Raw genomic sequence first — 19,980 nt, forward strand, 5'->3', positions numbered from 1 at the left:
ATAAACAAGTAAGAATCGTCAATTCTGACTTTAATCATTTTTTGTTCATTATAACCTTTAAAAAATAATCTGGGAAAAAGTAAATTTTCTATATTGTATTGAGAGAGCAAGAGGCTGCAGTGTACCTTTCTTGTGGAGGCTCACTGCGTGAGCGCGATGACAGCGTGTCAGCTGACCCTGTGGAGGGGCCTTTTCTGGGGTCGGTCGGGGGGTGTGGCTGGGTGTCATGGGCAGTGGAAATGGAGGAGTCGAGAGGGTTCTGAGACCTAGAGCGCGCCTTCTTCTCCCCAACGGGATCTCCACACATGGCCGGTTCACTCACTGCTGACCCAAGCTCTCCAGCCTTGGGCCCATGGCTGGGGAACCACTCTCCTGATTTAGTGAGCATATCCTGTTGCCTTCGGCACTTGTTACATACCCACATTACCTGGGGTAAAAGAAATATCATATTTCAAATTTAAAGTCTCACTAATTTTGTGAAGATGAAGTGTTTAACTTCTGTAATTTTGCAACTGCAAAAATAATGAATCCAAAAATTATTTCAGATACTGTAGCCCCACCCAAAATGGTTTACTTATTAATTAAATAAATAAAAAAAACTCATACTTCACATGTGTGACATTTTAAATTCTAAAAGATGAGAGATGAAATTAGGATGACAGATTTATTCTCTTTTTTTATTCTGGGTCAATGACAAGTTGGTCATGTTGGTTTCATATTTTTTTTTTTTGTTTGTTTGTTTGTTTGTTTTTTACTTTAATAATAAAAAAGTAGTATAGCCAAGTAAAATGCAATAATACATTTTAATAAAATATTAAATAATTATTTAATAAACTGCATTTTTAGCATTAGAACTGAAGCATTATTTTTCAAAAATACATATTTTAGGGAATACAAGTCATGAATAATAATAATTGTTATTATTATTATTAATCATTAATGAATCAAATTTATAAATTTAAACTTTACTAATTAATCGCATTTCTTTTTTTTTTCTTTTTTTTATTAATCTAATAGATTGTTGCATGCATATATTATGCAAATTACTGTACATGTGATACCTCAAGTTCACATAAAAAATGTCTTCCCTGACTACACAGCTACAGATGAAAGGGTTCTTCATCATGTGGTGACCAAAAATAAAAGCTGAGGCGTCAAAAAAAATAGCTAATCTGGCAGAGACACTGAAACCCTGCGATATGTGACTCAGGTCTGACAGACAAAACGGCAGCCTGCTGTAAGGGATAATGTAGGCAGGAGGAGGTGTGAACTGAAAAAATGAGACAGAAAGGAAACTGTTGTGCTAGCAGGTATAAATGTAAAGACAAACAATGAATATTAGGTAGTAATGTTAGCTGTCAGAAGGTGGGTGTTGTTGAAACAAGAGGTTGAGACTTGAAACTGCAAGCTCCGTGGGATGTAATCGCATGCCCACAGAGCAAAGGCACTGACCGTGGTCACTGTGGGAAGATTCGCAGGAACTATGGGGAAAAGCACAGAGGGTTGGGCTGCGCTACACGCAAACATTAGCAGCGCTATCCATCACCCTCCTCCACACAAACACAGAAAGCCTGCCTGCTGATTCCTTTAGCAGGAGGATCATGAGCGAGGAACACAAAAGATCTTGGCACATTCCAAATTTTTCTCCTTTTTTTCTCCACTTCCCTCCTCCAGATTGCTTTTGATTAAAAGCTTGGGAGGTTGCGCGCGAGAGTGAGCGAGGGAGAGGGAGAAACACGCATCAACACGTCTATATTTATCCAGGCAGCCGCCCAGCATCATTGGGGATATGTTAAAAAAATTCCCCAGCTCACTGCATAACTTTACTCAGTGAAGACTACCATTGATCCTGCGGATGCAAGGCCAAACAAGTGATCTTACACACGCACACATTTAACACGCATATACACACACGTAAGCTTACACACACACGCAGCCTCCTCCTACTTACTTCCCAGACAAACAAACACTCTCTTTGGATATAGTTGGAAAACGAAATGTTCAAATGTGCCACCTGCTACCAGAACTCCTGTCCTAGTTTCCGCTTCTTTTTCTTTCTTCTTTCACTTTCTGTCACTCAACTAACTTATTTAATCATTCTAAACTCTAAATCAAATTGGCTTACTGCAATCATAAACTAAACAAATCAATAATATTTTTCTAAAACTTTAATACCATAAAAACTTTCACGCATAGTAAGCAGCCATCATGATCACATCTATGACAATAAGACCCTCATCCCATGTGATTCACACACTTAAGCATAGTCATCAAAACCTAAAATGACTATGTAACAGTATCAACTTTTTACATTAAAGAGCAATATTTGGACATTATTTTCTAGTGCATTTTTACCTTCATATGGGCATTTCCCCCTGCCAATAAAAAAACTCAAAGTGTGTCGTCCATATCATAAAATTCAAATTAATGAACTACCGTAAAATAATAGAAAATGCATATAAAATTAATTGAACTGTCCTAATGTTTAGCTCTCTATATTCTTTATATAATACTATAATGGTTTTGATGGCTTATTTTACAGAAAGCGTTTTTAATGCTTAATTAAATTAAAATACTTTATTAAAGCTATATATTCAAAAACACACCAGTGAACAGTGTGAATTTAATATTGTTTATGGACACTTTATAAAAGCTTCTGATTTACTGAATTTCACTCTGAAACTGCTAGCAAATTTCACAAATAATTACACAGAAGTTGCAAATAATGTTAAATTAAAGGTAAAATTTGAAAAATGATTCGTCAAAGTCATAAATAAAACTATGAGTAAGTTTTACCAAAAATATTATTTCAGTCTTTCTAATTCAAAATGTAATCATGTTTAATTCAATGTGCTACTAGCTGTTTCTTTGAAATTATTTGTGAAATTTACAAGCAATTTCTGAATGAAAATTGTTTCTTGGCTTTTTCCAAGTAAATCCTACACCATTTTATATACTATTATAGTATAGTATTATAGTATTTATTTATATTTATTCATATTTTAAATTATTTTGATTTATTTTTTGCATTTTTGACTTTATGATAAGACAGTTTAGATTTGACAGGAAGTGAAATAGGATCAGAAATCAGGAAAGGTCCTTGAGCCTGGAATTCGAACTCAGAACACCCATAATGCAACGGCACTGTATGTCAGCCCGCTACCCACAAGACTGACAAAATTATTTTGCATTTTAGTTCAATTTTATAGTTTCATTTTAATTTTAGTTTTATTAATTTTGTTATGTGTAATTTCTTTTCAATATCTCTATATAGCGTTAATTTAATTTCAGTTTTAGTACTATAAGTACTTCAGTTTTAGTAATTTAAGTACTTCAGTTTATTTCATTTAACTGCCAAGGCAACATTTCTCATTTTCATTAAAGTTTTTTGAGTTTAAGCTTTTCATGTAATAATTATATTTTATTTTATTTCTACCAAAAGTTTTAGTTTCGTTAACAATAACAATGCCTCAAAAACAGCTAATACGAATATCTGACATCTATGAGTAAGTAAAGTCCGCAGAGGTAATAAATTTGTAAAATTAAAGTGCCCCTATTATGGGTAAGGAATTTTGGTTTTGGGAGTCCCAAACAACAGGTTGACATGCATGCAAGGTCAAAAAACACTTTCATTGTCTTATCCTATGCATTTATTTTAACTTTACCTTATTATTTTACCTTTACGATTCATTTTTCCAAACCCCTCCTTTTCCAAACCCCTCCTCCATCAATTTGCGCTTTTATTCAAACCAATGTGAAAAGACCAACAAGTGGGCTGGCAATATGCTAATGTTTCATGTCAACATGCAACAACTTGGGATTCATTTTAAAAATGACTTGTTTCAATGATTCAGAGTCGACTCTTTCTTTTGAGAGAAAATAACTTCATACACGGTGAACTTTCAGATTTAAAACTTTGCAGGATGTTTTCAATCACTTAGCGCTATGTTACACACTGCATGAAAGGTAATTTTCAAAAATCCATAATAGGGACACTTTAAGAATATTATAATCCAACAATAGACATAGACAGAATTCGCAGCGGGTATTTTTGCCTAACATTTGCACTGGGGCACTCTTTTGTCTCTGGTGGTGACATTTTTTACTGAAGGTCCTGGTTAATTTCTGGCCCTGTTCTATGCACCTAGCACCTGACATAACTTAATTTTAATGTGAAAAACAAACAAACCAAAAAACACAAGCACATGAGAAGGTCTCCAGTGATCATACTCTAGGAGTGGTGTTGATACAGAGGTAGCAGTGGTGTGTATGGGGCAGAGAGGTGCAAGAGGGGCAGCTCTCTTACAATGAAAAAGCATTACGCTGTGATTGAACTGGGCTGGCTGATCTCCAAACTAATCTAAAGTAAATCAGCAGCAGGATCCCCAGCTGTCAGGCACAGACCCTGACCCTCCCCACATGGATTACAACACTCAAATACCAGCCACCTCTCCTCCAACAACCCACAACACTGTACCGCACTGCTTCCTCTAAGATCACACATCACTTATGGACAAGACAGGAGGAGGCAGCCAGTTTAATCAAGACAAACTGCTTTCAGATGATTTGTTTGTGTGCACAGACAGTACAACTGCACAACCGGATTATTAATGCACAGCTTTCTAATATTACCAAATGTGGTAATTGAGCAATTGCTTTGTAATTCAACAAACTCTGTGAGTTTGTTTAGAAATTGTCCAAGAAAATGTCCTTGCAAGAAACACAAGAGCATAAGTTTCCAAATCTGGGCTGCTAGCAATAGCAATTGAAGCTCATTGTAAAGTGCTTCCCCATGATATTATAGATGTTTTGCCTGTGCTTGTTTTGTATTTTTCATCTATTATTTATTAATTTTATAAAATTTATTAAACTACCTGATCTTGACATTGTTGCATTAGTGATGGAATCTGTTACACTCTAATAAAGTCTGTAAAAATAAGGCCCATTGTACTGTATATTTATACGAATGATTCATATGTGTTCCTTGTATTTTGAATGACATGTTGCATTGTGTTATGTTTTACAGTGAAAGGAAATGTCCATAAACTTAACATAATCGTCTGGCAGAAAATTGCTGGTACTTTATCTGCACTCTTATTTACAGTATAGATATTTCCACTGATATCTGGCAGGCTAATGTTTTCTATTCTAATCAGACAGATGAAGATGTGGAAATGGCTTTCCAGTTTGTTATCCAACACTCAGAAGAAGAGTATTCGGCATTCATAAAATGTAAACAATGACTATAAGTTCAATAATTTTAAAAACATTCTGAGGGGTCTGTGAGAGAAGGACATAGCGTGTAATGGAAGAGAGAAGGTCGAAGCCATGAGAGGGTCAGTCTTACCCTTCCAGGATACTCATCAAACTCCTGCAGGTCCAGTGATGGGCTAATTATCAAGCTAATTAACATCTGCTAATGATCAGTAAAGGCCCTGGTGCCTGTGTAGTGTGTCCAAAACACACACAAAAAAAAAAAAAAAAAAAAAAAAAAAAAAAAAACACACTGTGTCCTGCATCTCTCTAGCTCTCAGCTGATTTCACCTTCAGATCTAACAATTACTACTCATTCAGCCAAATCTGTTTAAATCAACTTCAAATGAATCACCTATATATATATATATATATATATATATATATATATATATATATATATATACTGTATATTATTATAATATATATAAATATATATATATATATATATATATATATATATATATATATATATATATATATATATATAATATATATATATATATATATTTATTATTAATCATCAATGATTTGAATTCAGGTGTCACTTTGAAATGGTTTCCTTTTAAGCACCTGAATATTTCATTGCAATATAATGGCTTTTCAAACACATTAAAATAAAGCAAACATCGATATATATCAGCTAGACAATACAGCTGGCACAGTCTACATAATATCTAAGTTAAACATCTCAGAAGCAAAGGTTGAAGGATTTTGAAAGTGGACACAAGATGAAACTAGACATGAAATTACAATTTTTTTTTTGTTTTTTTTATTCAAACAGAATTACCACTTCATTTTTAAATAAAAGGACAATGAAATGAACAATATTAACATTATTAAACACTTTTCTAAAATGTCAGCAGCATATTTCACTTTCTTTAGTGGATTATCCAGAAAAAAATGAACTTCTGCCATCTTCGTGTATGTGTGCTTTATGTGTGGGCATGTGTTATCCAATACAAGCGTGTCCTGGATTACACTAAAGCACTCGTCCCTCTCCACCCTTTCAATGGAAGATTAAGAGAATGTAATAGACACGGTTTTTCAGTCATCTCCTCAAAAGATGGTTTATTTTTGTTTGTGTAAAACTGTCAATGCTTTTGTGATGCAAGAAAAATTACACCCAGTCTCAGCTCTTGTGGAACAGTACCTGAATGTCCAGGCAAAAGATGTTTGCTGTAAACTAATCTAGAATGCCAGAATACTCATCATGAAAATCTCTGGCTCATCTCCACCCAGCGGCACAATCTGCCCATCACAGCTCACTGAAACAAAACTCTTGAACCCAGGCTCTCAATACCTCCGCTGATAAATTACTCTCTGTCAAAAATCAAATTCTACACTCGTTTGTATGGTTTCTGTGTAAACCACAAACCACTGAACACACTCAACAGCAGTGGATCTGGTGGGTCGCAACAAAAAGATCTGTCCCGGGTCTGTTCTTTTGGAGTAAAAGCACTAAAAGCAAATATATAAAATAAAAAGCAAAGTTAAGATAGCAAAACAAATACACTTTTAAAAGACAAGATAAAATGTATACTGCTGTTTAAAAGTTTACAGTTCAGCAAGGATGCATTATAGATTTTAAAAATAATTTAATAGCATTTTTGCATTCCAGGTTTGGTACTGAGTTGGGAACCAACTGAAAACTTTTATTATTTGTTTTTTTTAAGTATCTTTTAGTTCACAAAAATGCTAAGCAACTGCTGAGCTTCTTAACAATTTACCAACGAGCCATAATCTGACTCCTGCTGGCTCTGTTTGACTAGCAGCCAAAGGCCTGTCATTCATCATCAGACTCCGCCTCTTCCTCCATCTTGTTAATATCATTTTATTTCCATCGCTCGGTAAGATGCGGACAGGCAGTGTTGTCCACCGGTGTCAGGTCCACGCAAACAGGGTGGATAAATGGAGTGCTTGAGTTCTGTGAGTGGAGGAAAAGGGTTGAACGCAGTTCGCGCTTCCACCTCCGACAGCTTGATGAATTAGGGCGGCAACAGGCAGAGCTAGACCCATCATTCAGCATGTTATAAATCCCAGATAAGGATGAAAGACTGCCACAAAAGACATTACTGTCCATTCCGTCTAATGAGCCAGTACATCAGCCCCTGGAGACGCTCACCCACCGGCCCTCTCTCAAAACACCCCTTCACCCATCCCTCGTACAAAGACCATTCCTATTGTTAAATACCGGATCAATAGTGTAAATAATCTATTTCATCTCCCTGCTGATGTTACAAAACCAACTTTCAGTCTTTCGTCACCGAGACTTGACAAGCCATCTGCAGATCGATACAGTGATAAGTTTAGCTCTTCTCCCTCTCCAAACATCAGGCCTTCTCTGAATTAAGCAGATTGATGAGGTCTATGAATACACCGCCTCCCATGGTACCGCCAGCCATTTGTGTGTGTGTGTGTGTGTGTGTGCGCGCATTTCATTGTCACATTATACTCATCTCTGTAGACCTGAACTCAAGTCCAAATCCCCACTGGATCTGTGTCTCGTATTTTCACTACATAAAGTCCTACATAAGGCCTAACCGAAGGCTGTTTAAAAAAAAAAAGACAGTCATTCTCACCCGGGTTATTTTAGTTAACTAAACCTAAAAACATAAAAAAAGAAAAGAAATACTGTATTTACTTGAAATAAATGTAAAATTAAATTAAATATTTTAAAAATGTTTTTTGTTTGTTTTGTTTTTGTTAGCTGGCCAAGACAACATTCGCATTTTAATTTAGTTTAACTTGATGTATTAAAATAACTAAAACTGAAATAAAAATTAATAAAACTATATAGAAAAAAACAAAAATATGACAAAAATGTTTAACATTTATTTAAATTATTTTTTGATAAAAAACAAAAACAAAAAAAATAAATGGAAATGGAAAACATAAAAATAAAAATGGATTCAAAATATTAATTTAAAAGAAAAATAAACAAATAAAAGTCCAAAAGGTATAGAAGAACGTTCCCGGTTACTTAGCTGTAACCTTGTTCCCTGAGAAAGCGGAACGAGATGCTGCGCTGCTCAGCGCATTGGGAAACGTCTTGTTCGTGACCAGCTGTGAATAATGTGTGTAACACGTCGATAGAATTGACCCGGTGGTAATATAGCCTCGGTTGATGACGTCATCGGAGCGCGTCCGCAACACGGGGCTATAAATAGATAAGCCACAGGTGCATCAACAGGACATTTTGTCTGAAGAGCAGTCCTGGGACATATTTCAGTACGGCAATGCAGCGCAGCATCTCGTTCCGCTTTCTCAGGGAACAAGGTTACAGCTAAGTAACCGGGAACGTTCCCTTTCGAAAGCTTCAGTCGATGCTGCGCTGCTCAGCGCATTGGGAACGAGAATACCCACGCCGCCGTGCTTGAAAATGTCTGGACCCCTAAGGTTGTGCAGGTGTGCTACCAAACCACAAGAAGACCTCAGACATTAGCTTGTGATGTTGACTCAAGGACATGAGAGCCCGGAGTAGCATGGACATCCAAACTATAAAATCTTATGAATGTGTGCGGAGAGGACCAACCTGCCGCATCACAAACCCGTTGTAAGGGGGCACCCCTTGCTAAAGCACTAGAGGAGGCGACCCCCCTTGTGGAGTGAGCTCTAAGACCTATAGGCGAAGCTTGACCGCGCGCCTCATAAGCCAAAGCAATAGCATCCCTGACCCAGTGAGACATGGTCTGCCTGGTGGCAGCTGCTCCTCTGTTACCACCACCATAACAGACGAACAATTGCTCCGACTTACGCCACTGGCTAGTGCGGTGGACGTAAGTCTGAAGAGCACGGACTGGACACAGTCTATAAGATTTCTCCTGCTCCGGCGTTGCGAACGGCGGAGGACAGAAGGCCTCTAGAATGACCGGATGTACAGCCGAAAACGGAACCTTAGGCAGGTAATCAGGATGAGGATGCAGAATCACTTTCACGCTCCCTGGGGCAAAGTCTAAGCATGATGGTGAGATAGACAGAGCCTGCATATCCCCAATCCTCTTCAAAGAAGTTATTGCCATGAGAAAAAACCCATTTTTAGAGTTAGAAGTCTATCAGACGCTGACTCTAAAGGTTCAAAGGGGGTTTCAACCAGACCCTCGAGAACTATAGCTAAGTCCCAAGAAGGCATCTTGGTCTTTACTGTAGGCCTCAGTCGTCTGGCCCCACGAAGAAAGCGAGAGAGCAGAGGGTGTCTCCCGAGTGGCACCCCGTCAATCAAGGCGTGGCAAGCCGAAAGAGCGGCCACATAAACCTTAAGAGTAGCAGGGCATGTGCCTGTTGACAACTTCTCTTGCATGAAGTCCAGAACTGAAGCAATATGGCAGTTGACCGGATCTACATTGTGTACCACACACCACCTGTCAAAGACACCCCATTTACTGGCATAACTCCGTCTGGTGGAGGAAGCCCTAGCACTAAGGATGGTATCAATAACACCCGGCGACAGCCCTGTGTTCCTCAGCTGGTACCCTTCAGGGGCCAAACATGAAGATTCCACAGGTCGGGCCTGGGATGGAATATCGTACCCCCTGCCTGAGACAGAAGGTCCCTCCTCTCCGGAATCGCCCAAGGCGAGCCGTCGAGGAGAGATATTATCCCCGAGAACCATACCCTGTTCGGCCAACGTGGCGCTATCAGCAAGAGGCAAGACCCTTGTTGGCGAACTCTGGCTAGGACTCCCGGGAGCAGAGAAACTGGAGGAAATGCATACAGGCGCATTCTGGGCCATGTGTGTGCCATCGCATCCAGACCCAGGGGGGCTGGGTGACTCAGAGAGAAGTAGAGGGGACATTGCGCTGTCTGAAGGGAGGCGAAGAGGTCCACCTCTGCTTCGTAAAATTTTTCCCAAATCTGTTCCACTACCTCTGGGTGGAGTTTCCATTCCCCTGTCGGAAGTGTCTGTCTGGACAGTAAATCCGCTCCCACATTCAAACGCCCCGGAATGTAAACTGCCCTGAGTGACAGGAGCTTGTCCTGGGCCCAAAGAAAAATCTGCCTCGCTATCTTGTTCAGATTGCGTGAGCGCAGACCCCCCTGGTGATTTATATATGAGACTGTTGCTGTGTTGTCCACCCGTACTAGAACATGACAGTCTCCCAAATGATGGAGGAAATATTTCAGAGCCAGAAATACGGCCATCAGCTCGAGGCAATTGATGTGCCAATCGAGCTGACGACCCCCCCATTCCCCTTGAGCTGGGTGGCCATCCAAAACTGCTCCCCAGCCCAACAGGGAGGCATCTGTCGTTAGCAGTCTGCGACGACACGGTGCCCCTAGAGTGGGACCCAAGGCAAGGAACCGGGGTCTGATCCACAGAGATAGTGTACGAAGCCCGCTGCGCGTCACTTTTATTCGCCTTTGAGGATTGGTTCTCGGATGAAATCCTCTGGCTTTTAGCCACAACTGAAACGGTCTCATGTGCAACAGCCCCAAAGGAATCACCGTGGATGCTGAAGCCATGAAACCTAGCATCTTTTGATACTGACGAACAGTGCGATCCTGGCCTAGCCTGACCTTGCTCATGGTCTGCTGAATGGTCTCGATCCGAGCGGGAGACAGTTGTGCCCGCATCGTGATCAAATCCCAAACGATCCCGAGATAAGTCGTTCTCTGAGTCGGACAGAGAACACTCTTCTCGGTGTTGAGTCTCAACCCCAGAGAAACTAGATGAGCTAACACGATGTCCCTGTGTTGTAGCGCCATCTCTCGCGATTGCGCTAGTATCAGCCAATCGTCGATATAATTCAAAACGCGGATGCCCTGGAGTCGTAATGGAGCCAGCGCTGCATCCATGCATTTTGTGTACGTGCGGGGTGATAAGGCTAGGCCGAAAGGAAGAACCCGAAACTGGTATGCTTCGCCCCCGAAAGCGAACCTCAGGAATTTCCTGTGTTGTGGCAAAATCTCTATATGAAAATATGCGTCCTTCAGATCGATCGTGATAAACCAATCGCGATGCTGAATTTGCGACACGACCGTCTTGACGGTTAACATCTTGAACTTGAGTGCTCTGATTGTACGGTTTAAGCCTCGAAGATCCAAGATTGGACGCACTCCCCCACCCTTTTTGGGAACTAAGAAGTATCTGCTGTAATAGCCCGACTCTCTCTGTGGAAGAGGAACATGTTCTATGGCCTCTTTGCCCAGAAGAGTCTGTAGCTCTTGAGACAGTACCTGCATCAGCTCCGGTTTCACGGAAGTGGAAACCACGCCGTTGAAACGTGGAGGATGACGAATAAATTGGATCCTGTATCCTACCCGTACTGTGCTCAATACCCATGCAGAAACGCCTGGCAGAAGTTTCCACGCTGCCAGACTCTCTGAGAGTGGTACCAATTTCAATACTTCCTTTTGAGGGGATGTTAGATGTTCCGTGTCCAGAATGATGGCAGGAAGCACTGGAACATTTAAAATCTCGCTGGAAACCCCCGCCCCCTGAGACACCAGAAGCGGCGGGGATGGAGGGGTTTTGTGAGGGTAACGGGGCGGGGCGAAAAGCTCTCGAGCGCGCCCCACCCCGTGAGGGACTACCCCCACCAGCACGGGTGCCATGGCGTCAGGACTTCTTCTTCCTATTAATAAAAGTCCTGAGGTCTGGCTTGGGAGGTTGCTGAGCACGGCGAACCTGTCCCCAATCCCTACGAGGGGGAGCACGGTCTGTCACGCTCTGCTTTTTAACCCTCCCTGGTTTTTGAAGGACCGGGGCGAAGCTGGGTGGCTGATGGCCCCTCCCCTTGAGTGCGGCGAGGAAGAAACTGAACGAACGCTTCTTCATGTTTCTTTACTTCCCTAAACCTGTCGACGACCGAATTAACTGAATCGCCAAACAGGCCAGATGGAGAGATAGGGGAGTCTAAAAGAAACAAACGTTCCTTCTCTTTAATGCCCGTCAAATTAAGCCACAGATGCCTCTCCGTGCTGACCAAAGCTGACATCGACCGGCCAATGGCACGAGCCGTCTGCTTGGTCGCCCGGAGAGACAAATCTGTGGCCCGACGAAGCTCAGCGAATGCTCCTCGTCGATTGTACTGCCCACACTCAAGTCCTTCAATAGGTCAGCCTGGTATGCCTGTAACACCGCCATAGTGTGCAGCGCAGCACCAGCCTGACCTGCAGCTTGATAAGCTTTACCCACTAGCGATGATGTAATTCTAAAGGTTTAGTGGGGAGAGAGTAGGTTCTTCACCGAGGATGCAGATTCAGGTGAGAGATAGCTCGCAAGCGACTCTTCAACCCGAGGCATCTCCGAATATCCCCGCGATTTTGCATCCACGATAGTTGAAAAAGTCAACGTCGAGGGCACAAAGATGCGGGAAGTATATGGTTTGCTCCATGACTTCGACAGTTCATCATGGAGGTCCTCGAAAAAGGGGAGAGACTGATGTTGCGGTCTCTCTCTCCTACCACCCGACAGAAACCTATCCTCCAGCTTACTACGTTTGGGGGTCTCTTGGTCGCGTGGCCAGTCAAGCTGCAGCCTGTCCACCGCGCGAGTAAACCACCTCGAGCAGCTCCTCGACCGATTTCCTCTCGCGAGAGGAGCGTTCAGAGGCCTGCTCATCGCCCCGAAGACTCAAGAGATATATCATCCTCCTCGTGAATCGAAGAAGCACCGGAGCGCGCTTCGAGATCACGAGAGAGGATGCGTGGATCTGGTGACACTGCAAGCGAAAGGGACGGGCCCGTCGCTCGCTCGTCACGCAGACCCGCACGAGAGCCCTCCGACGAAAAGGTGGGTGCGGTCTGAAAATAGTTCAGACGAGCACGAAGCATCTTCACTGAAAACAGTTCACAATGCTCGCACTCGCCCGTCTCTAAAGCCAGAACCGCGTGCTCTTCCCCCAAACAAACAAAACAGTAATCATGCGTATCCAGCTCATACATAGGACGAGAGCATGGAGGAACACAACACTTACTGTTTCGTTGGGTCATCGTACGAAGATCTGTAGTAGACAAAAAGAATCTTCCTGACGCACACATGCACAGAATGATCTGAAGACAAAAGACCTGTTGATGCACCTGTGGCTTATCTATTTATAGCCCCGTGTTGCGGACGCGCTCCGATGACGTCATCAACCGAGGCTATATTACCACCGGGTCAATTCTATCGACGTGTTACACACATTATTCACAGCTGGTCACGAACAAGACGTTTCCCAATGCGCTGAGCAACAAACCATATAAATAACAACACAAGCTTTGAACATTTTTAGGTTCCCCAGAGAACCTTTCTCTAAACAGTTCTCATAAGAACCATCTTTTTTTAGTCTAAAAATATATTAACAATATTATTATTTTAATATCTAAAGAACCTTTTACACTACAAAGAACCGCCTGTGCAATGAAAAGGTTCCATGGATGTTAAATGTTCTTCATGGAACCACTGATGCCAATAAAAAACCTTAATATTTAAGAGTGATACTAAAATAACACTGGTTCTCATCAAAAAAACATTGGTTTTACGTCCCTGTCAATATAATATCCACAAACCAGATGCAAAGGAAGAGGAGAAAGATCAATATTAATCATTTCACAGTGTCGCTTTGAGGAGGCGGGCAGTGGAATGACACATCGCTGGTGTTTTCCAGTATCACTGAAGTTCTGGTGTTAAAAACTACACAGCTCCAAAGCCCAGCCTGGCTGACCATATAGTCTAAAATGGATCTTTGGAAAAGAAAGAAAGAACAAGAGACCGAGAGGAGAGTGTACTGCCTAGGGAAACAAATCTGACTTCAAAAACAGCAGCACTCAGAAAGAAACGCTTGGCTAAAGAAGAAAACACAGATATTACCAAGAGGCCTGATAATCATTGGGATAATGAGCTCTGGATTGCATTTACAGGGATCTTTTTGCAGCACTGAAGTGTATGGCACTGTTCTGATTAACGAATGCAGCGCCATGGGAGAAAACACAGTGCATGTTCATTTTAACAGTATAGCAGGCCAAGAACGACACGCATTCATCCAACACATTCTCTGGCCCTGATTAACTAGGATCACAAATAAAGGGTGCTATTTTGCTTGTGGAATCTAACATACTGCACTACATGTGGGCATTGTGGGTGATTTACTAACAAGAACTGTATACATAGTTTAGACATGTCCATATTTAAAGGAGCCTTCTGCAAGTGCTCACTGCATACCAGGCAAACACATAATGACAAATACACACAAAATCAAACAAACAAACAATAAATAATATACAACAAGCTCATAATTTGATTAAAAAAAAAAATCAAATATAAGGTAATTTTGTGAAATATTATTACAATTACTTTGTAATTATTTTTTAAATAACTGTAATATGTTTTCATTTTAATTTAATTTATTATGTTTGTAATTTATTCCTGTAATAGCAAAGCTGAACTTTCATCAGCTACTGTATCTATTTGCAGTGGCATCAATCTGTATTTTGGGTGTGTATGGATGCATCACCAAAATTACGTAATTATTCAGGGAAATCCACAGAAACACATACTGTATACACATACACCTTTTGTAAATCTGGGTGTTATGCAGGTAGCATATACTGTATGAAAATAAACCATAAAGAAGCTCACATAACCTAAACCTGACAAACACAACAGTGCAATGAATTAATACAGTGAAACTAAAAAAACAAACAAACAAACAAACAAACAAACAAAAACATTTTAGAGAGCTTGTATATGTGAATGAAGGGAGTGAGGGAAAAAGCACTTTCAGATCAGCATTCACACTGCACAGTGACAAAAAGAGAATAGAAAATGCTAACCACTTTGTCCTCTTTCTTCTCCAGCGTCACAGAGAGAAACAGGATGGTGGGTGGGGGAGAAGAACAAGAGAGAGAAGTATGAAATGACAATCAGATATGAAAATAAAAACCATTTAGATGCATACTGGAATAATAAACACAAAAACAGCTCTAGACTGGCATTATCAGCATCAAAAGGATGCCAAAATACAAATTGCATTTTCCAGCTGCAAAAAAATATGTCTTGGAATGTTTAAAATTATAATGTGGATTTATTCACTTTTTCCTTGCTATTATTTCAGGACAGATCACGGTAGTGTAAATCTGCAGGTATGTTGCCACCCACAGGGCAATCCTGAGAGGTGCATGTTGCACTGATATTTACTCTAAGATTTCCCATGATTACTTCCCAGTCAAATAAAAGTAGTTGATAGGTCACTGAAAACGAGAACATGACATTTCCTACTTCTTCAGAGCCACCATAGTAAAAACACTTACAAACACTAAAATGCTATTGTATAACTATAAAACACCTGCACACTGATAAACAAATGCACACTAAAAGCAGGTGTAAACATTTTTCATTAACTGGCTGTGATAGGTATTTCACTGCCATTTAATGAAGAATCCATAGAAAGAGTCACACTGCAGGACACATCATTTTAGAGACTTATCCATTGGAGGCTGGCCTACATATCAACGGATACATATTCGGAAATAAATGTAATTGTGCATATATACACTATGATTTGAAATTCTGGGGTTGGTAAGATTTTTTTATGTTTTTGAATGTCTCTTATGCTCACTAAGGCTGTATTTATTGGATCAAAATAAAGAAAAATCATTCATATTATTACAAATTAAAATAACTGTTTCATATTGGAATATATTTTAAAATGTAATATATTCCTGTGATGACAAAGCTGAATTTTCAGCAGCCATTACTCCAGTCTTCAGTGTCACACAATCCTTCAGAAGTCAATCTTTTATTCTGATTGGGTATGCATGAAACATTTCTTTTTATTATCAATGTTAAAAACAATTGTGCTGCTTAATATTTTGTGAAAACCATGATACATTTGTTACTGTTTATTCTGCTAAAAAATAAATGTAGTGGTACGAATTGTACAATGTGCACTGGGTGGGACATTTGTGATTTTTGTAACAGTTTCAATGAACTATTTCGAGTCCAGCTTAGGCTACTCTCATAGCAATGGAGCTATTAAGTGTATTCCATTGCTTTTAGCTACTGTTTCCAGTCTAGCAGATTGAGTAGGTGTAGCTCTCTACGTGTAACCTACAGGCATCTAGCGACTCCATTATCAAGACTGCCACTCTCATTAATAGCACACGCCAAAGGGCTCAGAGAAACAACATGCGCTCATTTCAGCAAAACTAAGCTCAGGGCAGCAGCCATCCACTACCAACGAAGACTTCACTTCCATTGCATCACATATGGGATTTCTCCTACCTTCTACACTCAACACTGGCCCTATCTGAGTTTTCTCACATCTAAACCAAAAGTAAACCTCACGAAGTGCCAAATGTAAGTAAAAATTAGCTTTGGGAGTTACATCAGAGTTACATCTCAATACAAAAGCAACAATCAGAACCTAGCTGACATGAATTAAATCAGAATCTCAGTGGAAAATGTACTTATTAAAAATATGAATTTTATTTTTTATGAAATTCAAATTCTGGCTAATGCCACTAACAGATAAATATTCACATAAACATAAAACATATATATATATATATATATATATATATATATATATATATATATATATATATATATATATATATATATAATATATCTATTTATAATATATAATATATCTATTGTCTAAATAAATAAAAAATAAAACACTAAAAAATATTTTAATGTTAATGTTTTAAATTGCTAAAAACATTTTAATGTTCCAACTAAATTTAGGTACAGTATTGCAGCATTATAATGCAAAATTAAAAATATGATTCATTTTGGGACAACTGGGTCATATTTTCCCAGTGTTCTCAAACAACAAAAAGTTGCCCAGTTTACCTGAATTCACTCTAGATATTAATTTTGACATTTATTTAACAGTGTAATTAAATTATTAGCATTTTAAAGATTAACAAAGTGAGCATTTGGATGATGGCAAAGTACAATTTAATATACAGTTTCGACAGCTACCAAAAACTATAAAATTTATAATACTGATAACTAATAATGTCCCAATATATTGTTTATTCTTCATTGCAAAAATAGCATTATTCATGACATTTATATTATTTATTAGTCACTTCATGGCTAAAAAATCATTAATTTTTCATAAGCAAAACAATAATGACCTTTTTTATTAACTTATTCAAAAATTTAAATAAAAAATGCCTGATAGAATACATTGACTGCTAATAAAATTTCTCAATTCACTTGCCATTGGCAGGAGTAGACAATAGTTACACTACAAATGGCCTGGTTTCATTGTGTAGCTATACAAATGTACATATTTACTTCTAAATGTACAGATGGATACATCTGTAGCTAAATCAGTGTGTTATTAATTACATTTACCCTTATCTCCACCTCACTGACCTCACTCCCTACTCTACTGCCTCTGACGGTGACTCCCTACACTGCACTCATTATGACTGAACACTAATTAGTGCTCTGGACTCAGTGGAAGGAATAGAAAGCCAAGGTAAATATCACACTCCAGGAGGTGGGCCACCATTTCAGGTGCTTCTCTTTGTATGGTACGGCTGCCCCTGTGGAGACTCAGCGCCGACTCGGGCATCCCAGCGTGGGTGTGCGGCGACCCCCCGGTGACCAGCAGCGTCATCTCCTCTGACTAATGCCCAATTAACCTTTCTCTCATCCACCCAGTGCTCTTCCCTCCCTACTTAAATGTGTGCAGATGCAGGTCGAGGAAGCATGAAAAGCAGTCTGGCCACTCACACGATGTAGGTGGTACTCACGTTATTGGAACGCAGCGAGACCCTTCCCCCGCAGCGGGCACAGAACTTAGTCTGGCAGTAGGAGCACAGGTTTCCGCAGCCATCAGCAAACTTGGTCTTGTGGCAGATGCCACAGGTGGGGGCGTCATCCTTGTGTTGGCCCTGCTGTCTCTGTTGGGGGGGCTCCGGCCCAATCCGCCTCACCTGCTCCTTGTAGTTGGCAAACTGCTGGTGCAAACTGGAAGGGGAGAGGAGACCAGTACCAGTACCAGTACCAGTAAATGTAACATTTTAGCCAAATAATCCCTCAATTTTAACATTTTACCCCAAATTTAACATTTTAACCCAATAATCCCTTAAATTAATAATTTCAAATTTTTGTAACATTTGTAACATTTTAACCAAATAATCCCTCAAATTAATAATTTTACTTTTTTGTATTTTTTGTGACATTTCAACCAAATAATCCCTCAAATGAATAATTCCACACATTTGTAACATTTGTAACATTTTATTAAACCCTTAAATTTTTGTAAATCTTTGTAACTTTTGTGACATTTTAACCCAATAATCCCTCAAAATAATAATTTTGTAGGTTCAAATTCAATAGTCGGCAATGTAACATTTTTACCTAATAGCTTCCCAATCTTATGAGTAAATTTAACATAAATTCCCTCAATTTTAACATGTTACCAGTAAATGTAACATTTTAGCCAAATAATCCCTCCATTTTAACATTTTACCCCAAATTTAACATTTTAACCCAATAATCCCTTAAATTAATAATTTTAAATTTTTGTATTTTTTGTGACATTTCAACTAAATAATCCCTCAAATGAATAATTCCACACATTTGTAACATTTGTAACATTTTATTAAACCCTTAAATTTTTGTAACTTTTGTGACATTTTAACCCAATAATCCCTCAAAATAATAATTTTACTTTTTTTCTTCTGTCTTTTGTAACATTTTTACCTAATAACGCTCAACATTTACCAGCAAATAACTTTTTAACATAATAATCCCTCAATTTGAACATTCTGCAAGCAATTTTATAAGATTTAACATTTTTATCTATCATTTACCAATAAATTTGACATATCAGAAATTTTGACTTGATGACCTGATACTCTAATTAGATTTTTCCCCTAATAATGCCCCATATTTATTCAGATTAATTGTCAATATGATTTTTTTTCTAACAAACTGACCAATTGTCACAGTAAGTTCAATGGTTACCCTGTTTTCTCAAAAAAATAAATAAATCATCTCACAGAACAGAACCAAAGGATATTGCCCTGACTGACCATGTACACATGACGAAATCTCACATTTCCTTCACTCTCTTTCATTCCAGCTCTATCTCAGTCTTTCTTTCAGTCTAATGTTCTTTCCGCCACGTAGATGAAGAATGCTTAAAGGCTACATGAACGTCTTCCAAAAGAGTTCCAAACAAACCAGCGCCTTCTAAACAAAATCATGACACATACAATCCATATCCAGCATTTCCCCCTGTCTCAGCAGCACTGAGGTCTCAAGCATGAATCTATCCAAAGCTTTACTTACGCTAAAGGGGTCTTGCTCACAGACTCCTCCGCCATGATGATATCATGTGATGTATATTAAAATAAGCAACCTACATATAGAGCTAAAAGAATATGCTACCTACGGAATGTGATGAATGCGCGACCATCCATGCAGAATGTGCCCCAGAGAAAGACAACGAGATGATCTAAACTCCTGCCCCAGTCCTTACCCCTGTCTCCCTCCCCCTGTGCACCCTTACTGCTCTCCTGTTCCTCAACACCGTCACCACAGTGAACATCCTGTGGGTCAAAGATAAACGTAAAGAACAAGCTCCAGCACAGGAGAGACAAGATGTGACTGCAAGATGTTCCAACTAAAAAACTAAATCGGTTGCTTTTTCACAGACTTAAGAGTTCAATACAATGCAATACATTTATTATAACTTTTTTGGTATAAAAATAAGAAATTTACAATTACACAATATAAAAAAGTGCAAAAACAAAGAACTACATATCTAAAAAACT

The 19,980-nt window shown here is 39.3% G+C and overlaps 1 protein-coding gene across 8 annotated transcripts in view; it reads right to left on the bottom strand.

The window, feature by feature from the left end:
- The window catches only part of LOC109095873 (regulating synaptic membrane exocytosis protein 1-like), a 73,760-nt gene that overhangs the window by 29,678 nt on the left and 24,102 nt on the right, over nucleotides 1-19,980 (bottom strand). For all 8 annotated transcript variants that reach the window (XR_006156279.1, XM_042737011.1, XM_042737010.1 and 5 more), the window contains exons 3-5: nucleotides 17,950-18,166; nucleotides 15,010-15,024; nucleotides 126-427 (exon numbers count right to left, since the gene is read on the bottom strand). Coding sequence is in view for 7 of the 8 variants with exons in the window: in XM_042737011.1 (XP_042592945.1) it covers nucleotides 126-427; nucleotides 15,010-15,024; nucleotides 17,950-18,166 (534 nt within the window). In the remaining variant the exon portion in view is untranslated. The remainder of the gene's footprint in view (nucleotides 1-125; nucleotides 428-15,009; nucleotides 15,025-17,949; nucleotides 18,167-19,980) is intronic.

This window comes from Cyprinus carpio, chromosome B13 (genome assembly GCF_018340385.1).
Source record: "Cyprinus carpio isolate SPL01 chromosome B13, ASM1834038v1, whole genome shotgun sequence".
In the NCBI taxonomy this organism is placed as follows: domain Eukaryota; kingdom Metazoa; phylum Chordata; class Actinopteri; order Cypriniformes; family Cyprinidae; genus Cyprinus; species Cyprinus carpio.